This window comes from Puccinia triticina, chromosome 13A (genome assembly GCF_026914185.1).
Source record: "Puccinia triticina chromosome 13A, complete sequence".
Taxonomy (NCBI): Eukaryota; Fungi; Basidiomycota; class Pucciniomycetes; order Pucciniales; family Pucciniaceae; genus Puccinia; species Puccinia triticina.
In genome coordinates this window covers 2,243,486-2,262,850 of record NC_070570.1, presented here as the reverse complement: position 1 = coordinate 2,262,850, position 19,365 = coordinate 2,243,486, and the positions used below count along the sequence as shown (strand labels likewise).

At 47.7% G+C, this 19,365-nt stretch overlaps 3 protein-coding genes across 3 annotated transcripts; 2 read left to right on the top strand and 1 right to left on the bottom strand.

Moving 5' to 3' along the window:
- Nucleotides 1–5,887: 5,887 nt before the first annotated feature.
- On the bottom strand, nucleotides 5,888–9,996 carry PtA15_13A242 (uncharacterized protein; the record flags this gene model as incomplete). The annotated part of the gene is made up of 22 exons (XM_053162421.1): nucleotides 5,888–6,025; nucleotides 6,136–6,284; nucleotides 6,343–6,368; nucleotides 6,440–6,534; nucleotides 6,601–6,618; nucleotides 6,693–6,858; nucleotides 6,931–7,052; nucleotides 7,118–7,176; nucleotides 7,240–7,289; nucleotides 7,370–7,463; nucleotides 7,530–7,561; nucleotides 7,627–7,719; nucleotides 7,777–7,782; nucleotides 7,870–7,922; nucleotides 7,992–8,033; nucleotides 8,100–8,301; nucleotides 8,369–8,803; nucleotides 8,892–9,013; nucleotides 9,095–9,169; nucleotides 9,247–9,627; nucleotides 9,704–9,751; nucleotides 9,829–9,996. 22 exons carry the CDS (start codon nucleotides 9,994–9,996, stop codon nucleotides 5,888–5,890), a joined length of 2,574 nt encoding a protein of 857 aa, XP_053026398.1.
- Nucleotides 9,997–10,126: 130 nt separating this feature from the next.
- PtA15_13A241 (uncharacterized protein) lies at nucleotides 10,127–13,487 on the top strand (the record flags this gene model as incomplete). The annotated part of the gene is made up of 8 exons (XM_053162420.1): nucleotides 10,127–10,508; nucleotides 10,591–10,902; nucleotides 10,986–11,603; nucleotides 11,679–12,190; nucleotides 12,502–12,560; nucleotides 12,631–12,903; nucleotides 12,996–13,252; nucleotides 13,432–13,487. The coding sequence occupies 8 exons, from the start codon at nucleotides 10,127–10,129 to the stop codon at nucleotides 13,485–13,487; spliced, it is 2,469 nt and encodes an 822-aa protein (XP_053026397.1).
- Nucleotides 13,488–14,522: 1,035 nt separating this feature from the next.
- Nucleotides 14,523–14,950, top strand: PtA15_13A240 (uncharacterized protein; the record flags this gene model as incomplete). Its single annotated transcript, XM_053162419.1, has 3 exons — nucleotides 14,523–14,571; nucleotides 14,673–14,782; nucleotides 14,888–14,950. The coding sequence occupies 3 exons, from the start codon at nucleotides 14,523–14,525 to the stop codon at nucleotides 14,948–14,950; spliced, it is 222 nt and encodes a 73-aa protein (XP_053026396.1).
- Between the last annotated feature and the right edge of the window lie 4,415 nt (nucleotides 14,951–19,365).

Genomic DNA, 19,365 nt, shown 5'->3' with positions numbered 1-19,365 from the left:
GTTATACGAAACTTCAGCAGAGCTGTCGCATCCCCTGACACACGAAGACTTTGGAATCTCGCCAGCTTCACCGCGCGATCAGGTTTGGTGCTTCTTTACCCTTGCTTACCGGAAGCGTCGAGCTGAGCAGAGCCGTCGCATCCCTTGACACACGAAGACTCTGGAATCTCGCCAGCTTCCCCGCGCGCAAAAACGATTCAGGTTATAAGAAGCTGATGGGATGTGAATCTGACGACAAGAAACACGCCGTTGATCAGCTCTGAGCACGCCCGGTATCGATCCAACTCTCGGTGAGGATTACTAACCTGACGACAAGAAACACGCCGTTGATCAGCTCTGAGCACGCCCGGTATCGATCCAACTCTCGGTGAGGAAAGAGTAGAACCGGTACCGGGCGGCGAGCTAGACTACATACAACAAGACCGCAGCCGCAGTAGATAGATGACAACTATGAATGTATGCATAACCACAAGATGAGTAAGGTTATGTATATGCCACTCTGATTACCGCTGTTTGCAATCTTGGTACCACCGGCTCCCAACATCCCCCCCCAAGATTGCAAACCTTACGCCTTCATGCCGAGGTTTTCCAACGCTGTGTCCATCTTGTTGGGTCCGAGTTTCTTTGTAAAAATGTCTGCTTGCTGCGTTTTTGTGCTGGTCCATTGGATCTTGATCTTATTTTCTCTGATAAAATCATTAATGAAATAAAACGCCCTAATTAAATATCTTGTTTTCTTCTTGGACGCATTATCACCTGCAATTAAAACGGCTGCTTCATTGTCGCAGAAAATTCGCATTTTGACCGTTTGATTGAGCTCTTCAAGTACCATCGAAATTCCTGCTAGATGTTGAGCGCCTTCAGATAATGCCACGTATTCCGCCGCGCACGTCGATAGTGCCACCACCGTTTGCCTCTTCGCACCCCACGCCACCGAGTCCCCCAAATGCTTGATAACAAACCCCGAAGTCGACCTCTCATGTTCTCCACCCCAATTCGCATCCGACCACAAGTCCAACGAGTCGCCGCCGCCTTTTAAAACCAGTTTCATCGATGTTGACCTCTTTACATAACCAACCAAGAAATCAAGTGCCTTCCAATGGTGTTGCGAAGGTGCTTGTGAATACCGAGCAAGCAGGTTGACGCCGTAAGAAAGATCTGGCCGAGTTCCTGCCGCTAGATACATTAGGGATCCAATGACAGACCTGTATTGAGTTTGGTCTATCGGTTCACCTGCATTTATTTCAAGGTTGGTGTCGGGAAGTGTGCTACGTTGAGTGAAAATCGTGCGCGGGTAGTTGTTGACGATTTGTTGAGCTAGCTTTTCTTGATCTAATTCAACCATGCGACCGGAAATTTTGATGTTCAATCCCACTAGACCGGAGATTTTGTCCGACCACTTGATTTTGAGTTCCTTGGTAATTGCATCTTTCAATTCTGTCATCAATTCGTCTTGAGAAGCTACTACTAGACCATCATCTACATGTAGCCAGATGACGATGAAATCGTCACCTCTCCGGTATGTATAAAGGGACTGTTCGAGCTCCGAAACTGTGAATCCCAGGTCTTCCATCTTGCTCTTGAAAAATAGCCACCAGCATCTTGCTGCCTGTCGTGTACCGTACATTGCTTTCTTGAGTTTCAATATCTTTCCTTTGAGTTCCGGCCTGATTTCCACGGGAGGTTGAACGTACACTTCTTCATCAATTGGGCTATAGAGATATGCCGAACTAACGTCGAAAGTCGCCATCGGGTAATGGTATTTCATCGCTAGTGAGATTAGCATACGCAGAGTGACTAGCGAAGCTGTGGGTGCATATGTTTCATTGCAATCACGGCCCATCACTTGGTTGAAGCCCTTTGCTACGTACCGAGCGCGGAAGATTTCAGGGTCACCTTCTTTCTCGCCCGGTTTGATGACAAAAACCCATCGACATCCTAAAGGTTTCACACCACCGAACGGTTCAACGACGTCCCACGCGTCAAGTTCAAAGAATTTGTCAACTTCATAGTTTGCCGCTTGAATCCATTTGGCCGCTTCCGGATTGATTAGTGCGGATTTGATTGTATTGGGCAATCGTCTGTCTTGAGTTACCGGAAGATTTGACATCGCCTCCTGTTCAGCTTTAGCATTCACTTCAGTTTCTTCTTCGCCGAGTTTCAATACAATCTGATTCAAGATCAAATCTAGATCGCCTTTCTTCAGTTCTTTCTTTTTGATTGGTAACTTCTGAAACTCCGGAAATATAACTGATGTCGAGTGGAGGATCCTTCCGTCGCGATTTGAGTGTATAAGCCAACCAGCTCCCGAAGCTGGGTATCCTATCAGTTGTCCTTCAATCGCTTGTTGAGATAGTTTGTCTCGTTTCTCTTTGGGCACATGCACGATCGCTTGTGCGCCAAAAGGGTAGAGATTGTTGGGATCTGTCGGAATTCCGTACAACGCGTTGACCGGACAAGATTCGATCTTCTTGTTCGGAATCCTGTTGTGGATATGTGCAGCGAGCTTATACGCATAGCTCCAATACGGTCTAGGCATCTGAGATTCATGTAGCATAGTCCTTGCCATATCACCAAGGGTACGGTTCACTCTTTCTGCTTCTCCGTTTTGTTCAGGACTGTACGGAGGTACAGGCGCCAATCCTACTCCAATTGGGATCAGAAGTTTCTTCAATGATGCTGTGTATTCGGGCGCATTATCGCATCTGATATTTTTCGGAAAACAACCAAAAGAATTCTTGATGTGATTAATCCAAGACATAATTTTGGCCGGGACTTTGCTTCTCTCCGTCATTACATCGCACCAAATGTATGTCGAAGCATGATCTCTCATGGTTAACACGTACCGTTTTCCAGACATGTCGTGTGGAAAAGGTCCCGCCACGTCAGAAACAAGCAGGTCTAGCGGTTTGTCGCGTGGGATCAGCGAGTTGCCGCCCGGGGATTTCTTGTCGAGACTCTTCGACTTTGCACACTGAGTACAGAAGAAAGACTCCCACTTTTTGCCTTGTACTTCATCCGGGAAGTGATCTTTGAGATATTTTCTGACAACTTCCTCAGATACGTGTCCTAGTCTCCGATGCCATAGGAATGGGTCAAATGATGGGCGCTGAGTGATTTTATTTAATTTCAAAGATTGGTTCAGATGAGATAAAAACCAACAGAAATTTCAATACAACGTGTTGAATATGACATTTGTCGGACTAGTTAACGTTGCGGATCTTCCTTGACAATTAAACTTCCAACCCACTTCCGTCAGACGACCGACCGAGAGGATTACACAGTCAACACCGGGGCAGTAGTATACTCCTTCAATCGTCACTGTTCCCTTCGACGTCGGGATGGAGATCGTCCCTCTGAATTTGACATCAACTGAGCAGTCAGCCACCGCAAGTAGGATACGCCTGGGTACGGCGAGTTCTTCACGAGATATGTACATATCAAGGGAGCCACTCACGTGGGTCGAGGCACCCGAGTCTAGAAGAATCTTCCCGTCACTAGCCTCTGGGATATCGAGTTGACGCAATCGATTGTGTTTGCCGAAATTGCGATCTGGAGGCAAGTAATTCGAGCCCGGGGCGTTGTGTCCATCAGGAGGTGGCTGAATCACGCCCGACGAGACATCTTCCCCGAATAATCGGCAGTTGTTGTACCAATGCCCATTCTGTTTGCAGTAATGGCATTGGATACCCCACTTGTCCGTGAGGTTGCTATTGAGGGGAACACCACGGAAAGCCGTCGCTTTCTCGATTGAAAGCTGTGGTTTAGGTTGGGATGTCGGCAGACCGTTTTGCTGAGGTCCAGCTTGGCGATTATTTTGCGGGTGCTGTTGAGGGAATCGACGGTGCGGTGGTGCATATCTGCCAGCATTCATGCGTACGGCATTGATGGCGTCTAGATCCATCGGGGTATAGTGATCTTCGATGGTTGCGCTAGATCTCTGCTGAGATTTTCCGGTCGCTGCCTGTATTACCGTCATGACGTCATTCATAGAAACGCTAGTCGCCGTCTCGAGTTTCTGGCTGACCACGAATTCGAATGTCTTCGGATCAATACCGGCAGGTGCCGAGAAGCTGTTTTGTAAGCACAGCCCTCCCATCTCCTCAAAAGATATCTTGAGTTGGGCCATCTCAGCCCAAATCTTGCTCCACTTCGCTAGATCGATGTCCGTTCCCGGAGTCGATCGGTTAGCCATTAAGTCTGCAAACTGGCTAATGAGATCGAGTTTGTGTTGTTGATCAGATCGATCACATTGGCTCTTGAGGCTCTTAAAGATTGTCCATGGATCGTCTGGGTTAGTTCCGTCCACAATATCGAGTAGAGATGTCTCGATTGTCGACCGCAGAAGACACGCAATGGCTGCCTGGTCTTTGGCGGACCTCGATTTGAAGTTCGATTCGACGGCAGTGAATGTGTCGGTGTTTTCGAAGACATACTTGAGAGTTCTGTTGATTTCACGATCCCAGACTTTGAAATTAGCCTTTCCCTTTGCTAATCGAGTTTTTTTCGGGTTGTGCATATAGTGAAGGTCTAGGGGCTTTTTGTGGAAGCTATTGAGAACGCTATTCCCTTCAGGTTGTTGCGTAGGAGCGGGGATCAGGAGTGATAGTCGATCGATTTCGGCTTTCAGACGAAAGTAATCTTCAGCAGACGGTTGTCCGGCCATTTCGACGTCTACCGTGGAGGAGGATTGAGCGGGTTGGTTGAATCGTTCGTACGATCTCTTCTGATTTTCTTCAAATTCTCGGATCGTCCGGAGTCTATCTTCTTCTTCTTTTTCTCTTTCGATTCGCTGTTTTTCCAAAGTTTCTTTTATCGCTTTTTCTTGAATTTCTTTTATTTTTCCTCCTCTTCCAACCATTCAATTGTTGGTCTCCCGAGAAATGAATTCGATACACGGTTAGCGGCTGGTAGAATACGGCTTTTAACCTATAAGAAGCTGATGGGATGTGAATCTGACGACAAGAAACACGCCGTTGATCAGCTCTGAGCACGCCCGGTATCGATCCAACTCTCGGTGAGGATTACTAACCTGACGACAAGAAACACGCCGTTGATCAGCTCTGAGCACGCCCGGTATCGATCCAACTCTCGGTGAGGAAAGAGTAGAACCGGTACCGGGCGGCGAGCTAGACTACATACAACAAGACCGCAGCCGCAGTAGATAGATGACAACTATGAATGTATGCATAACCACAAGATGAGTAAGGTTATGTATATGCCACTCTGATTACCGCTGTTTGCAATCTTGGTACCACCGGCTCCCAACACAGGTCTGGTATGTGGTAGTACCGGAGGCGTACACTAGTTGTATGTAACGATTACAAAATGCTTAACGAAAACTCGACCAAAGAATCGTTAAGAAGTGTAGGGCAAGCTAGAGAGATGATGTCATAAAGCTGCCGAACTTACGATCAGGAGAACGAGGCGAAGAAAAAATGCCTACTCATCTTGCTCGAAGAGGTGAATAGTAAGCTGAGGCGAAGAGACAAGGCTTTGATGCGCGAAAAGGGCCTCGCAGTGAGGACGAGGACGATGAATCCTTTGATGCCGGATCCTGGCTGAAACCCAAAAAGGTTCCACTTTCAGCCTGACCACAAGTGCCCTCGGAGCAGTTGTGTCCTCCTGTGCAATTATTGTAGCTCCAGTAGGCTCCAGTACCAAGGTACATTGCATTTTTATCATATACCTTTCATCATATGTGATTTTGACTAGGATAGATCATGACGAAGTATTACATATACTAATATGCCCGAAGTTGGCTGCGCCGGTCAGAGGGCCAGGGCTCTGTGTCAGAGCTTGGCAACATGAGCATTTTAGCGCGACAGACAGTGTGACAAAATCGTGTTTAAAAACATTTTTGGGTGGCAGGAAAGAAGCAGGGGTTCTATGACCCGGAGGAAGACATATCTTCATCGGGCTGCAAGCGATGAATGGTGTCTCTCTGATAATCCTTCAGAAACCTGCCGAGTTCGGACGAGGGAAGTTTACTATGATTGGCCAAGTTCTTCAAGGTCGTACACACCTTGATAAAAAACCCAAGTAGAACGGGTGTTTGAATGAGTCCCCTATTATAATTTCTGCATATCGTGGAGTTGGATGCTTTGATCAAGATGGTTCTCGGGGGAAGCATACCTCCAACAATACTTTACGCCTCCTCAACACTTTGTTCGTGGTGCTGTTTCTTTCGACCTCGGTGCTTAGGGCCGCCATTTCTTCGGAGATCTTTTTGGCACGACTCATGACATTATGAGGCAAGGCAGCGATCGAAGCGAGCTCGATACCTTGCGTGAAGCGGGTCATTCACACATGTTGGGATCTTCAGGTAGAGGAAGCTCTTACCATAGCCTGCATTCTTCACAGCCCCTCTGAACAATCCAATCGGCCATTAGCCAATAAGAATATTCCAATTCATTATTGGAAGTTGAATATAGCTTACCCATGAACTTTGTGAGGAAACTGTAAGGCCATCGTGGCTTCTTGCTTGCTCAATATAGTCTCCAAATGAAGGCAGGCCACATTGGGATAGACGCTCTATGTGGCCAATCAGCCGCATCGTTCCCCTTCGCGAGGAGGAAGGAACTTTGAAAAAAGACTTACCAACGTCATAGAAAGTTCCTGGTTAAAACCGCAGATAATTAATGTGTTGGCTGAATGCGATTCAAACAAACGGAGCCAGTGACCATGCTCACTCTAAAATGGGTTGCAAAAAAGCAGAAAGATTTCGCTTTGATGATTTCTTCGCTGAATGCATGAGCGATTCCGACTCCTTCCAGGGGTGATGTACCTCTGCCAAGTTCATCTATAATTATAAGAGGGTTGCTACACACTGCCATAGAGGAAAGTATTCCGGACACCCTAAGGAGAGTTCAAGTGATGGGTGATATCAGCATCACGACAGTCAAGGCACGATGCTGAAGCTGGACTTACGTCTTCATCTCAGAGGAGAAAGTCGACAGGCCAGCCTCAATGTCATCATTCTTGGAGAGGCAGGTCAAAAGAGCGTCAAAGACAGGGAACGAGGCGTATTTTGCTGGGCAAAAGCATCCAACCTGAACCAAAACGAACTCCGTAAACGCTACTCGATCTCAGATTTATTCCAAATCTGGAGGCTCACTTGTGCCATAACGACCATCAAAGCGATTTGTCGCAAAAATATCGACTTTCCGCTCATGTCTATTAACATAAAAGTGGGCCCATTAGAAACAATAAAGGATACAGTTGAGGAGCTACGCTGACTAGGCCCTGTAACCAATTGGAAAGAGCACGCTTCGCTAGCAAACGTGTCACTTCACCCGAGCCCAAATTATCCAAATCTCTTGTCAACAAAAGCAATTTCTAGCTTGATCATAGTTTGGGACTGACTTACTTCGGCACAAACTCATCGCTTTCGGAATCAAACAGCTCTTTAATAGGGTGTCTGCCATCACTTATGGCTAGCGTGTCCGTGAACTCAGGTCGAACTGAAGGAATAGCAAGCCTCAGAGTTAGGATTTTTGGGAGGTCACGCTGTGAGACTATGCACTTGCCATATTCGCGAGTGGTCGCCACATGCGCAAAACTAAGACGAAATCAAGATTCATAAGTTGATTGGCACACGAAAAAATGAAGGGGCGAGGATCTGACCTCGCCAACATATCGAGCAAAGAAATGGCTTCGGAGAGCCTGAAGAAGGTCGAGACTCTTTTCCTGAATTCTTCAAAAATCGCGTCTAGAACTCTGGAATAGCTTCGTCAGAGGCTCAGCCTATTTCGCAAGTTATATGAAAGGACAAACTCTTCACTATACCAAATGGAAATGTCTAGGTTAGTAAATTTTCTACATTTATGATGTAGAAAGGAATGAGAAATCATATGGCGAAAGGTTTACCTTAGCAGACAAATCTCTTGATATGAGTTGATGATCAGTTGGTTTTTCTTTTTCTATGAAAGCAAATCAGATAGAGGAACATCAACCTGAGTCGTTCGAACCGGCGCGCCTCTCTTACTAACCAAGTCCAAGCAGGTAAAATGCAGGGTTTTCCCCCTTTTAACCTGCGTAGAGATAAGCAGGTTGGATCAATGTGCAGATGCGAGCGTCCTTGAAGAAAAACGACATACGATGTTGGTAAAAACTTTTGGAAGGCCGTCAGGATGATAGGCCGAATCTTTGCTGGTGGCTCGTAAGTCGTCTTTCTTCATCTGTAGCATGAAACCGGTCCTGGTTTCAAAGACAAATTGTAGTTTAGGTAGATGATATTCTTCCTTCAAAGCTTCACACATCGCCATGGCATCTGACAAGTTTTCCTTGTACGTTTCTCGTCTGAAAGGGTGGTTTTGATTAGGGTAACCCCAAAGCTTCAGCCTATTTTTGCGGAGCTACTACTCACGCCACATTGAGCAATTGGTTCTCCACACCAGCCTTGATGGCGTAGGCATGGACGTTTTGCTTCGCGAGACTTCCCTTTTGGATTCCGAGAAACGAATCTTCATTGACACGGAATTGAATGACTGAAGCCATCTCATCCAAGAAGGCGTCTTGGAAGATGTTTGAAGCTAGACGGAGAAGCTCGCTAGAGCAATTCGATAAGGCACTCCGAATCGGATTTAGAGATTGAAGAATGGTTCGAAGTGACTTCAAAAGCTCGAGTTTTTTGGTTATCGCTATAGATGGGTCTATGGCTGCTGTTTTTTTCTTCTTGGAAGATGAAGGTAGGCTTGTCATTGAGAGACTCCCTGATTGTGAGTTACAGCTAGATCTGTTGCTAGCCAGTTCGGTCGAAATAATACCGCCTATGAGCTTATCGAGATCTATTTGAGTCAAACTTCAGCAGGCCGAGACGAATCAGCTGATCGTGCTGCTGATTTCTCGCCTTGGAGGCAGTAGCAGACAGGCCAAAGATAGAGACTAACAGTTTTAAAGATTTTCGAAGATTGAAAAAGGAGTCTTCTAATTCGATTAATTCCTCAACAGCATCAAGCCTCCCGTCAATTACCTCAATCTCCGTAGGGGGTGCCAGTAAATTGCTTCGAAGCTAAGAGATTGCGATGATCCACTTGTCAATGAACATGAAACATTCAGCCAAATCCTCAGAATGATAGTGTGGACTCCTGACCAGACGGTTAGCCATTGGCGTGTACGTGTGATTTAGTAGACCAAACAGACTCTGCTTGGATTTGGAGGAAACCGCCTTGATTGGTGTATTTGGATCGTTAGTTTTTAATATTTAACGAACAGCGTAGGATACGTTTTTCGGGGGCTACTGACATTGTTGATCAATTCAAGGTCTACGGCAGTATTGCGATCGATCAACATGCACCCTTCAACGCTGAGCCATTTGACATTCAAAGAGTGTCTTTCCCAGTGAGACTTCCCGGTTTGAATGAGCCTTTTATGGATCCAGTCAATCACCGCCGATGCCGCGCCGAGGGCGTAATACTTTTGTCTAACTTCCGCCAGCGTTGCTTCGGATTGTGGTCCAGCCGAACACAAGTCTTGAAGGAGAGAGTACCCTTTCTCGGAGGCAAAGCTCGCGCGGGGCAGAACAGTCAACGGAATGGCTGGGAAGAGATGTTTGAGTGTGGTGTGTAAGATGGTCAAGGAGTTTGGCGAAGCAGGTGCTACTAAAAGCAAGTGTGAGGGAGGTCTCTACAGAAAGTATGACCGCCTCTCCATCAATAATAGCTGCAAACCACGAGAATGTTGAAAAGTCCCCGCACTAAACTTGGCGAAGCCAATGAATCGTTTTAGCATAGGTTTGAGAGTCCGCTAACTACCCAAGGCCGGTTCAAGGCGGCTGGGGTGAGCTCTGATGTGCTCCTAGATGAGTGGAAGGACGGATTTATTTACTTGGGAGAGTATGATTTGACCAAACTGGAGCTCGAAGCCGACGATCCCCACTTCCCGGCCGACACCCCGACTCTCGGTCACGGCCACGATCCATGAGCCCAGCTGCTCGCTTGGATTGTTGTCGACTGTCTCTGGCTTCGTGTGGGGTCGTGAGGTACTCGTGGACATTGCCACTGATGGGTAGCCAGTGAGAAGCTAGTCCAAACCACTTCGAGCAGTTAATCACTTGCAGCCGAATCGAACCTTGCAGAGAGCACAAAACCAGGCGAGTCATGGATGAATGACGTCAATGCTGCATATGTACTCCGGATCATCGGATAACCCGGCCCGGCGGATCGATCGAGCCACTCACCCCGGGCAGCAAGTGGTCATCGCCTCAGCAGCAGCCCAGGATGAACCACACCATCCCATTCCCAACACTCTCGTCCTTCATCATCTGGTCAAACGCAACCCAAGCCCAACGGGAATCGACACTCTACTTCACCCATCTCAGCCAGCCAGGACTGCCGCCAGAGAAGAGAGACAGACTGATCGGACTGACCAAGGGCCTCGTCAACTTCACCGCCATACTCTGCCACGGACTCAACCCAGCCGGACACCCCCAACCGATCAGGGCGGTCCACTCAAAGAACCAGAAGATCCTGTTCCTCCAACCCGAACCAAGCCTCTATCTCGCTGCGGTTAGTACACACTACACATACTTCACAAAACGATCCTCATCTGGAAGCCTGAACTAGAATGTCCCTGAAAACCCACAAATAGAACAGGTCATCAAGCTACCCGAGAAGCCATGTCCATCAAAAACCATCTCATCCAAGCTCTCCGACACCTTCAACATCCTCAACCAGCAATCCCCATCATCGAGCTACGAGCCGTCCGAAACCGTGCTTCTGAACTCCCTCTCCTCAGCCGCTCAGGAGTACCATCTCCTCCATGGTTCCATCAACACACTGCTACTCAGTAATCCTCAGCAATTACGTGAACGTCTCGAGAAGTTTTGGTCGGTCTGGCTGTGGAGGTGGAACGTCGGTAAGACCGGGTGCGGCGCGATCGATTTCAATGAACTCTTTGGCGGTCAGTCTTTACCCTACCTACTTTCTTTTTTTGCTTGAATCCTCTGATTATAATTCCTGCTAATTTTGTCTGTATGAATGAAGGCTTACAGTCGCCCTTTTTGGAGTCACCCAAGATGCCTCGAGCTCCGGTCGATCTATTCGCACGCTTTATCAATGAAATCTGCCCCGGCTTCTCGGTGCTTCCGATTCTCATACACGATCGAAAAGTGGTACACATGCCATCTCCGACGGGGCTGATCAAACAAGAGGACATCCAGAGCCTACTCCGATATCTATTGAGTCTCTTGGAAGGAAGCGAGGCCAAGCGTGCTCAAGCGCGACCGGTAGCGCAAGTGAGCGTGGTGGACCAGGAGCAAAACGTAATCATGAAGCGACTGTCGGGCTTTGACTTTGGCACGCTGGCAACTTTTCAGCCGAAGCTGGTCTCGACGACCAGCTCGGCCATCCAACCGGCGGGCGCCTGGGCCCGCAGGGCTCTCAAGTGGGCTTCTGCCTCGCTGGTCCTGCCCTCATTCGATAATATCGAAAACGAGTCCGAATCCCTTGATCAGCTCCTCCGCGCAGATATCGGCTTGGCCCCAAGGACTTCCCCGCCCCGGCTCGTCCGCATCAAATCCTCTCTTGCCGACCCCGAGATTGTCACCGAGGCTATCTCCAGCCCGACCCGGCTGGCCTCTCGAAGGTCCCGACATTCCACTGGTCCGTGCGGTGGGCAACATATACACGCTTGATCGGCCCCTGCTAACCTCTTTTTCCTCCCTCTATGCCTCTCAGCCTCCTCACAAACAAGGCCTGGCTATCCGCACAACCTTCTTGCGATCTATCCTCCAGCCCAAACCTCCACATCTAATGCGTCACATTACCCGAACAACCTGAAGAACTTGTACGGAAATATGGCAGTGAGCGAGTCGCCTGAGGGTGAATCGGGGGTCCACAGTCTGCCGATGGTAGCCCAAGATTCAGCGATGGGTTCGAAGGCAGCGTCAGTGGCGGACCCGGTAGCAGAGGAGAAGACAATGGTCCCCTGCCCCTCCTCGATCGGCCACTCCAAGCACAATCCCCGCTCGCCGAGCTTCAATGTGGAGTATGCGCTGGCCGATGCAATGTCCGAGCAAAGTATCGGCAGCCTCGCCGCTCTCGAGTTCATCCGCGCTCACTCGTTCACCGAGTTCCCCCGGTCCGACACCTCCGGCCCCTCCCGGCCTCCATCCTCACATCATCCCACCGACCCACCCGGCCGTCCGCACCAGCCTGTACCCCTGGAAGCTACCGCCCCCAAAGCTCCGGTCGAGTACAGCTCTCCGCCTACTAGGTCCCCGTCCACCTCCGAAACCACTGCTCTCAAACAGCTCCAAGTCTACGTCAACAGTGGTATGTCACCGAGCTCAGTCTCTTGGCTCCAGGTACCTACACCCCCTCCGATATCGGGCCCGATACCTCGTCGTCGTGTTCTGATTCGGATTCCCTCGGCTATGTCTTTGTGTAGGTCGACGGATGGACGCTGGCGTGGCTGGCCCAGCCATCCGAGGCCACTCCTTCCTCTTCCCCCGAGATCGCCGAACCCTCACTCGTCACCGCACATAAACCGCTTCTCAAGCACGCTAGACGCGTGCTCGATTCATTTGTCCAAAGCAAATGGCCCGAGGAAAGTCAAACGTTAGTCCCCACATCCACACGGGCAAACACCGGACTGTTTGGATTAAGAGCACGTCGATTCCTGAGACAGGTCGGAGCAGCCAAGGACGCCCGAGCGTAAGACGACGAAGTTCCAGGCCTCGATACGCAAAGTGTCGGGACAGCGGTTCATGATCAGAGATGACCCCCGCTCGACAGGCCTGTTTATCCAGCAATCCGGGCCCCAGTCTGCTTGGTTATCCAGGAATGAGATCTGGCCCGGTAAGATTATCCCGCCCTCGGAGGTCGAGGTCAACCTGGGTTTACTCCGGCTCTTGGATGGCAAAGTCTTCGGACAGGTCGACGGCCTGCCGAACCATCCCTCGTCTGCCATTTCTCTTCCTCTTTCGTCGTTTTTTTAGAGGTAAGGTCAGACGATCATCTTACCTCGCGCTTCTCCTCGTCTCTTTCTGCCAGTCATCCGGGAATCAGTCTCTTCGAGGAGAGTTTTTTGAGGACGAAGTCTGGCCAATGGATCGTTTCCAAAAAGATCCCTCATCATCGTCGGCACCAACATAGCCAAGGCCAAGAACGACAGAGGAGCGAGGCGGGCGGAGAGATGATGGTGGGGACGACAGCTGCATCCAGCTCGTCCACGAGAGATCTGGCCGGAGGGTTCATCGAGGCGTTCTTGGTCTTGCCTGCCGGATTCGGCTCGCTCATCGAGGCTGATAGTTGCGTCTTTCTTCGCCCATCTCTACCCCTTTCCCTTTCTTATTCTGCGGCTCTTCGCATTTCGCAGCTACGTCTGCTCCTTCGGAAAAACTCATTTTCTTGCTGCACCATTTCTCCCCCTTTTCACACTGCTCACACACATATATGTATTCGGCTTTGTTTTCGATAACATCTGCAGACGAAATGCGGCTCTTGGAGCGCCAATCCGAGGTCCTCGACATGACCATCTTCTAGCCCCCTCTCTCTCTTTCCTTCTCCCCCTACTCTTTCATGGTTGCCTTTAGAACACACCAATAGTCCTTTTTATTGCCAAGCAGAAAATCAACCCAGATAGGATGTAAAGATATGTGTGGTGGGAGAGGGAGAAAAGGGAACATGGTGAGATATTTTCGGACATGTTTTTCTCCAGTGCTGTGGTTATTTGCGTGCTGCATCCAGCTGGCCGGCGAAGGAATTGAGATGCGGTCTAATACCTCCATTCGGCGTGGGTGACGTCATGGAGACATGGCCGAGTGGTCTGATTAGGAGTGGGTGGAGCGCTTGACTGCAGCTTCTGGTAGCGACCAGGTGCGTCGGCCGAGGGGATGGCGCCATCCCAGCCCGGGTCCGGTAAGGGAAAGTGAAACCTCCCTTGGCTGTATGCAATCCAGGACTAGCCCCAGAGGGCCGGGAGAGGGGAGGAGGCGGATGGAGGCCGCGTCGTGGTCCGTCTGAGGAGTGTCGCGGCCCCGCCGCCTGGTGAATGCGTGCGTCACGGACGTGCGTCTAATATGCACCGTCCTTATCTGGCGGATGGGACGCTATCGGACGAGATCGGACGCCACGGGAGCCGGTCTTCCAGGACAAAGTGGATGATCTCGGTCGGTTTGCTATGTGCCTGTGAATAAATGATAAATTGATAGATAGCAACTTAGGCAACGCCCCCTCTAGTCAGCCCGTGGCCCGTCCGGGTTGATGTAGCTGGTTACCCCCACCTCCCGGCAGAACTCCTCCCGCTACGCTTCCGGAAAGTAAACATCCTGCACATTTGCGCGGGCCTTGTAAAACACAAGTTGGCGTTTTCCCTTTGCGGAGACAAGGTGGCGCCACCGAGCACGCTCGATGCCAAAAACTTGTTGGCCCCTTCCCCCATCCGCATAATAGTTATGCACTTTTCAACATCATCCGTCATTTTTGTCACCATGGCCCTGGTTTGCCAGCTCTCAAAAGCGGCAAGCACTAAAGTCGAATTCAGTTGCGGGCCAACGATAAGCGAGGGAGTATGTATGCATGAAAACCACCGGATATGATATGATCGGCGATCCTGCATTATATTACGGTGAGCATTGTATTCCTCTTTGGAACTTTTTATAAGCATGGATAGTGTACTAATTGCGCATTGCTGGTTGGAATCACATGGGTTGAATCTGGAAAAATCAGCTGTTTCTGCGAACAAGGTCACCAAGAACGGGAAAGTTGCAGGGTACAACTGCATCGGCAAACACATGGAGGCAGCATATTGCTGCTACCCGGGTTCGATAACAATGAAAGTAAGCATTGGCCTTGCACAATCCCTCGAAATTGCTTTGATGACTTGACTCTTGTTCCAAACTGATTCATTCTTCCTCACCATTTCCGATGACATACATTTATAGACCGAGATACTCAGCGGGGATGTGTCCTTCAACTGCTACATGCATCCCACTCACCACGAGTAGCCGAAGCCTCCCGCCCACGCTGATTTCATTTTTTTTCTTTCTTTCACTTGTTTACATGAATATATGTCATTAATGGGACACAGCAGCCTCTGTCTACACCCAATTCAAATGTCCCTCCTTCGGGGGCGAGTGGCGACCATTTTGTGCCCAAGAGAGAACACAAGTGCCCCGCAACCTCCACATCTAATGCGTCACACCACCCGAACAACCTGGAGAACTTGTACGGAACTAAGGCAGTGAGCGAGTCGCCTGAGGATGAATCGGGGGTCCACAGTCTGCCGATGGTAGCCCAAGACTCAGCGATGGGTTCGAAGGCAGCGACAGTGGCGGACCCGGCGGCAGAGGAGAAGCCAATGGTCCCCTGCCCCTCCTCGATCGGCCACTCCAAGCACAACCCCCGCTCGCCGAGCTTCAATGTGGAGCATGCGCTGGCCGATGCAATGTCCGAGCAAAGTATCGGCAGCCTCGCCACTCTCGAGTTCGTCCGCTCTCACTCGTCCACCGAGTTGTCCCGGTCCGACACCTCCGGCAGAAGACAAACCCAGATAGGATGTAAAGATCTTTATCGTGGGAGGGGGAGAAAAGGGAACATGGTCAGATATATTTAGACATGTAGTGCTGTGGTTATTTGCGTTGCTCCATCATCCAGTTGGTCGTTGGCCGGCGAAGAGATTGAGGCGAGGTCTCATATCTTGATTTGCGGAGTTGACGTCATGGAGACATGGCCGAGTGGTCTAAGGCGCCGTCTTAAGGTTAACTGGCTGATCCACGTCTATCTGTCTAGAATGACCGGCGGTCTTCGGGCGTGGGTTCGAATCCCACTGTCTTCAACTCTTTTTGTCGTGCTGTTCAATTTTGAATTGGGGGACCTCAGCTGACTTCTCTGTTGGGTGATTACGGGTTGGGATGGGATGATGGGTCAACTCATCATGTTTTGTCCTCTATGTTTTGATCAAGCAATAGTCACCTGGCTTAGAAAGGTAGATGTTTCCAACATTTCTCAACTACAAGTACAGTGAAGTTTATGTGATGTTATTTTGGGTTACAAAACCCAAACCTACAGCTTTAGTCCCACAAATGGAAACTAGTGAGAATAAATTTCTCAAACAACAATGGCCTGAAGTTGCCAGTGTGTTTTAAACACATCCCTGCCAACAGGATATACTGTGCCAGGCCTGCGGGGAACCACAGTGTGCAAATGCTAGTGTTATGAGGGGATCATTTAAGTTGACTTCCAATGAAAACTCTATTGTCTGGCATGTGCCTGAAAGCTCCTGAAAGCTAACTAAAAGATGTATTTTATGACTGTATGGTAGCACTGGCAGTATGTTGTGTTTGATGTTACTTTAGGTTGTGTTTTCCTTTACAAAGTTGGATATGATACCAAGCCAAAGTTGCTGGCAAACTTGTTGGAATTCCAAATCCCTCAGGTCCAAGCTTAACTAAGCCACTTGTGGTGAGCGGGTCTGGGCGGCAGCCCAGTCTCACCAAAGAGGCTTATGAACTAAAACACAAAGCTCGCGTGAACCAAACATGATATAGAGGCCACTCTTTCTATCCTGGTTTCTATGCCACTCATCAGAATTTTTTCTTTTTTTGTTTATCTGACAGCTTACCATATATACTTTATTTTTCAGTATTTTTTTTATTGCTGTACTCTCACCCCTTCACATTTGAAACTTGACAACAAGAAGTAGTATGACTGCGCACGGTCCTTGTCATATGATGCGCAAGCCAAATTCAAGTTTGAAATCATGAACTTCAATAATTTATTTCCAGTAGAAACAATCAAGATTTTGCACTAAAAAAATACTGAAAAATCCAGAACATGTAGAACTATGAAACTAGAAAGATTATGTTGAGTGTTGAGAGTGTGGTGATGCAAACAAGGCTGCTCCCAGCCAAACCTTGGAATCAGCTCACCCAAGAAAAGTGTTTTAGTATGCAAGGCCCTCCCTCTGGTTGGGGTTGCTTCACGACCAGCCAAATGCTGCACGCCGGCACAGAGGCTGGGACTTGTGTTAAATTTGCCTCAGGTCTCTTCCTCCTCTTTTTACCTTTACATTCCCTGCCACTCATTTATTCCCACCAGAATGAGTATGCTTGTTTCACCCTCTGTCCCACAGCTTAGCCCCAACTTATCAAGTGCCTTGCTTAGGTAGAGAAATGATCATATGCTTTCTGTGTGCTTTTCCCTGAGGTCTCTATGGCATGCAACCTCTTGCACTTTTTCCATCATGCAAGCTAGCAGCTCCCAGCCCTATTTTGAGGGCTCTTTGGCACCTTGTTCTCATCCTCTGGGTTTCTCAAGGCACCTTTTTTTTGGTTCACATCTCTTGCACCTCAGCCTCCTATCCTCGCTTCAACAAACTCAACATTCTGTATTCAGATAAAACAGATATGCTTGGTAGATATCTTCATCTAGGTATTTTACAAACAGAGGAGTTGCAAGTTTGAGATATAAAATACACAGGACCAAATGTTTCATCAATCTGTAAGCTTTGTGAAATTGTGGCATTTGTGGCTCAATTTTTTCAACTGAGGTAGGCTGTGTGTCTGACTCTTACTTGCACAAAAATTATTAAAAATTAGTTTCAGTGAATGTTCTAAGTGATCTCAAATCTCTTGAATCTTTGTCAGCAAACATGAAGCAGGACATGATTTCCTTGATCATGCTTTTTGGTATCATTTCTACCACTGCAAGCGCAACCAATGAGGTTACATATCTTGGAAAACACCTTTTGGAGCCCTCAACTGAATTGTGCTTGGGAATGAATTCAAACACACAGCATGAGTCTAACAATGTAAATGTATACGCAAAAACATGCAATGCCAATTCACTCATGACTGTTCCTTTTGAGCCAAGTGGAAATCAAGCATCTCTCAAACAAGATGAAAAAGTACCAGAAGCTTTACATGAAAATCCTATTGGAACTTCAGCCACACATTCAAATAAAAATGATTACACCAATCTTTCACAAGATAGATTGGAAAGCCAGGTGGTAGGAATTTGGCATGTGGCAAAGAGGGCCAAGGTCAACAGAGAACTTGGGAAAAAAACATCAATCAAAGACACTGTGGCTACAGATGATGATGAATCAAAAAGAGAATCAGTGGATAATTGTTTTAAGCTATTGGAAAATGTTTCATATCCATCAAAAAAGGAAGATAGATTGGTTTGCACCACAAAAGACTTTATCTCTCAGTCTGGCCAAGATCAATCAAGTTCCCTGATTGATAATCAGATAGCTTCTTCAATAGAAAAGACAGATAAACCAAACACCAGAAGCCTCTCCAATCCAAGAATGGGGGCCAAATGTGAAACTTATCATTGTGTCACACATGTATCTCCAGTAGCAGAGCCTAGAGTAATTCCTGGAATAATGAGATCAGAGTCAGATGATGAAAAATCCAGAGGAACTAAAATAAATGATAGTGAATCATGGCCACTTTCATATTATTCAAGATCCTCTGAGATAGCTGCAAGCAGAATTTCCAGCCTTGGAATCCACAAAAATATTCCAGAAAAATCTCACCCGCCAGCAAAGCTCAAATCTTCAAAGAGGACAAAACAATTCCTACCTTTTCCAGCAACAAACGTACAAGGACTGGCAGGGGAAATGAAAAGCGAAAAAAATGAGATATCACCAAGCCCTAACTTCTTCAATCTGGAAAGGCAAAAAACTGTATTTAAATCATTGAAATTTGACAAGGATATTTTCATAGGTGAAAAATTGTCCCAAGATCAAGAAAATCATAAGGAATATCTTTGTGGAATTATGAAATGCCTTCCAAAACCTAGAAAAGGAGAGTTTCTATTAACTGAACTTTTGATAAGAAAGGCTTCCAATATGCTGAAGAGAAAGCATCAAGGAGCATCAGCAACTGATATTCCAAGTAAGACAGAAATATTTATGGAAAATATAGGTACATGGTCTGAATATTGGAAAGAAAAGGCAAACATTGATTACAAAATCTTGAAGGATGACTTCGTTTTCTTAGGCATTCATAATATTTTTCCAGTTTTCTTATTTTTTGTTGAGATGATTCTGACAATCATCCCTTATAACAAATACCAAAATAATAGGGAGGAAATTGATTATCTGCAGGAAATGGAAAAGGCCATCAATCTATTCAAAGAATTTAAAACATACATGGAAACAAATGGGTCAGAGGAAATGCACCTCTGGCAACACAAGAAGGAAATGATTCTGTCATTGAGACCCAGAAAAGCAAAGTCAAATGCAATTGTCTGGAACTTGATAGAGGCCTGGATTGAAAGGGGAAATATCAATCTTTGGAATATCCTCAAAGATAGAAGCTGCAAAAGAGTTCCTGTAGAGGTCAAACATTTCTTCAATAACATTTTTTTCTATGGTGTTGAAGGTTTGACACTCCAAATAAAGCAGATACTC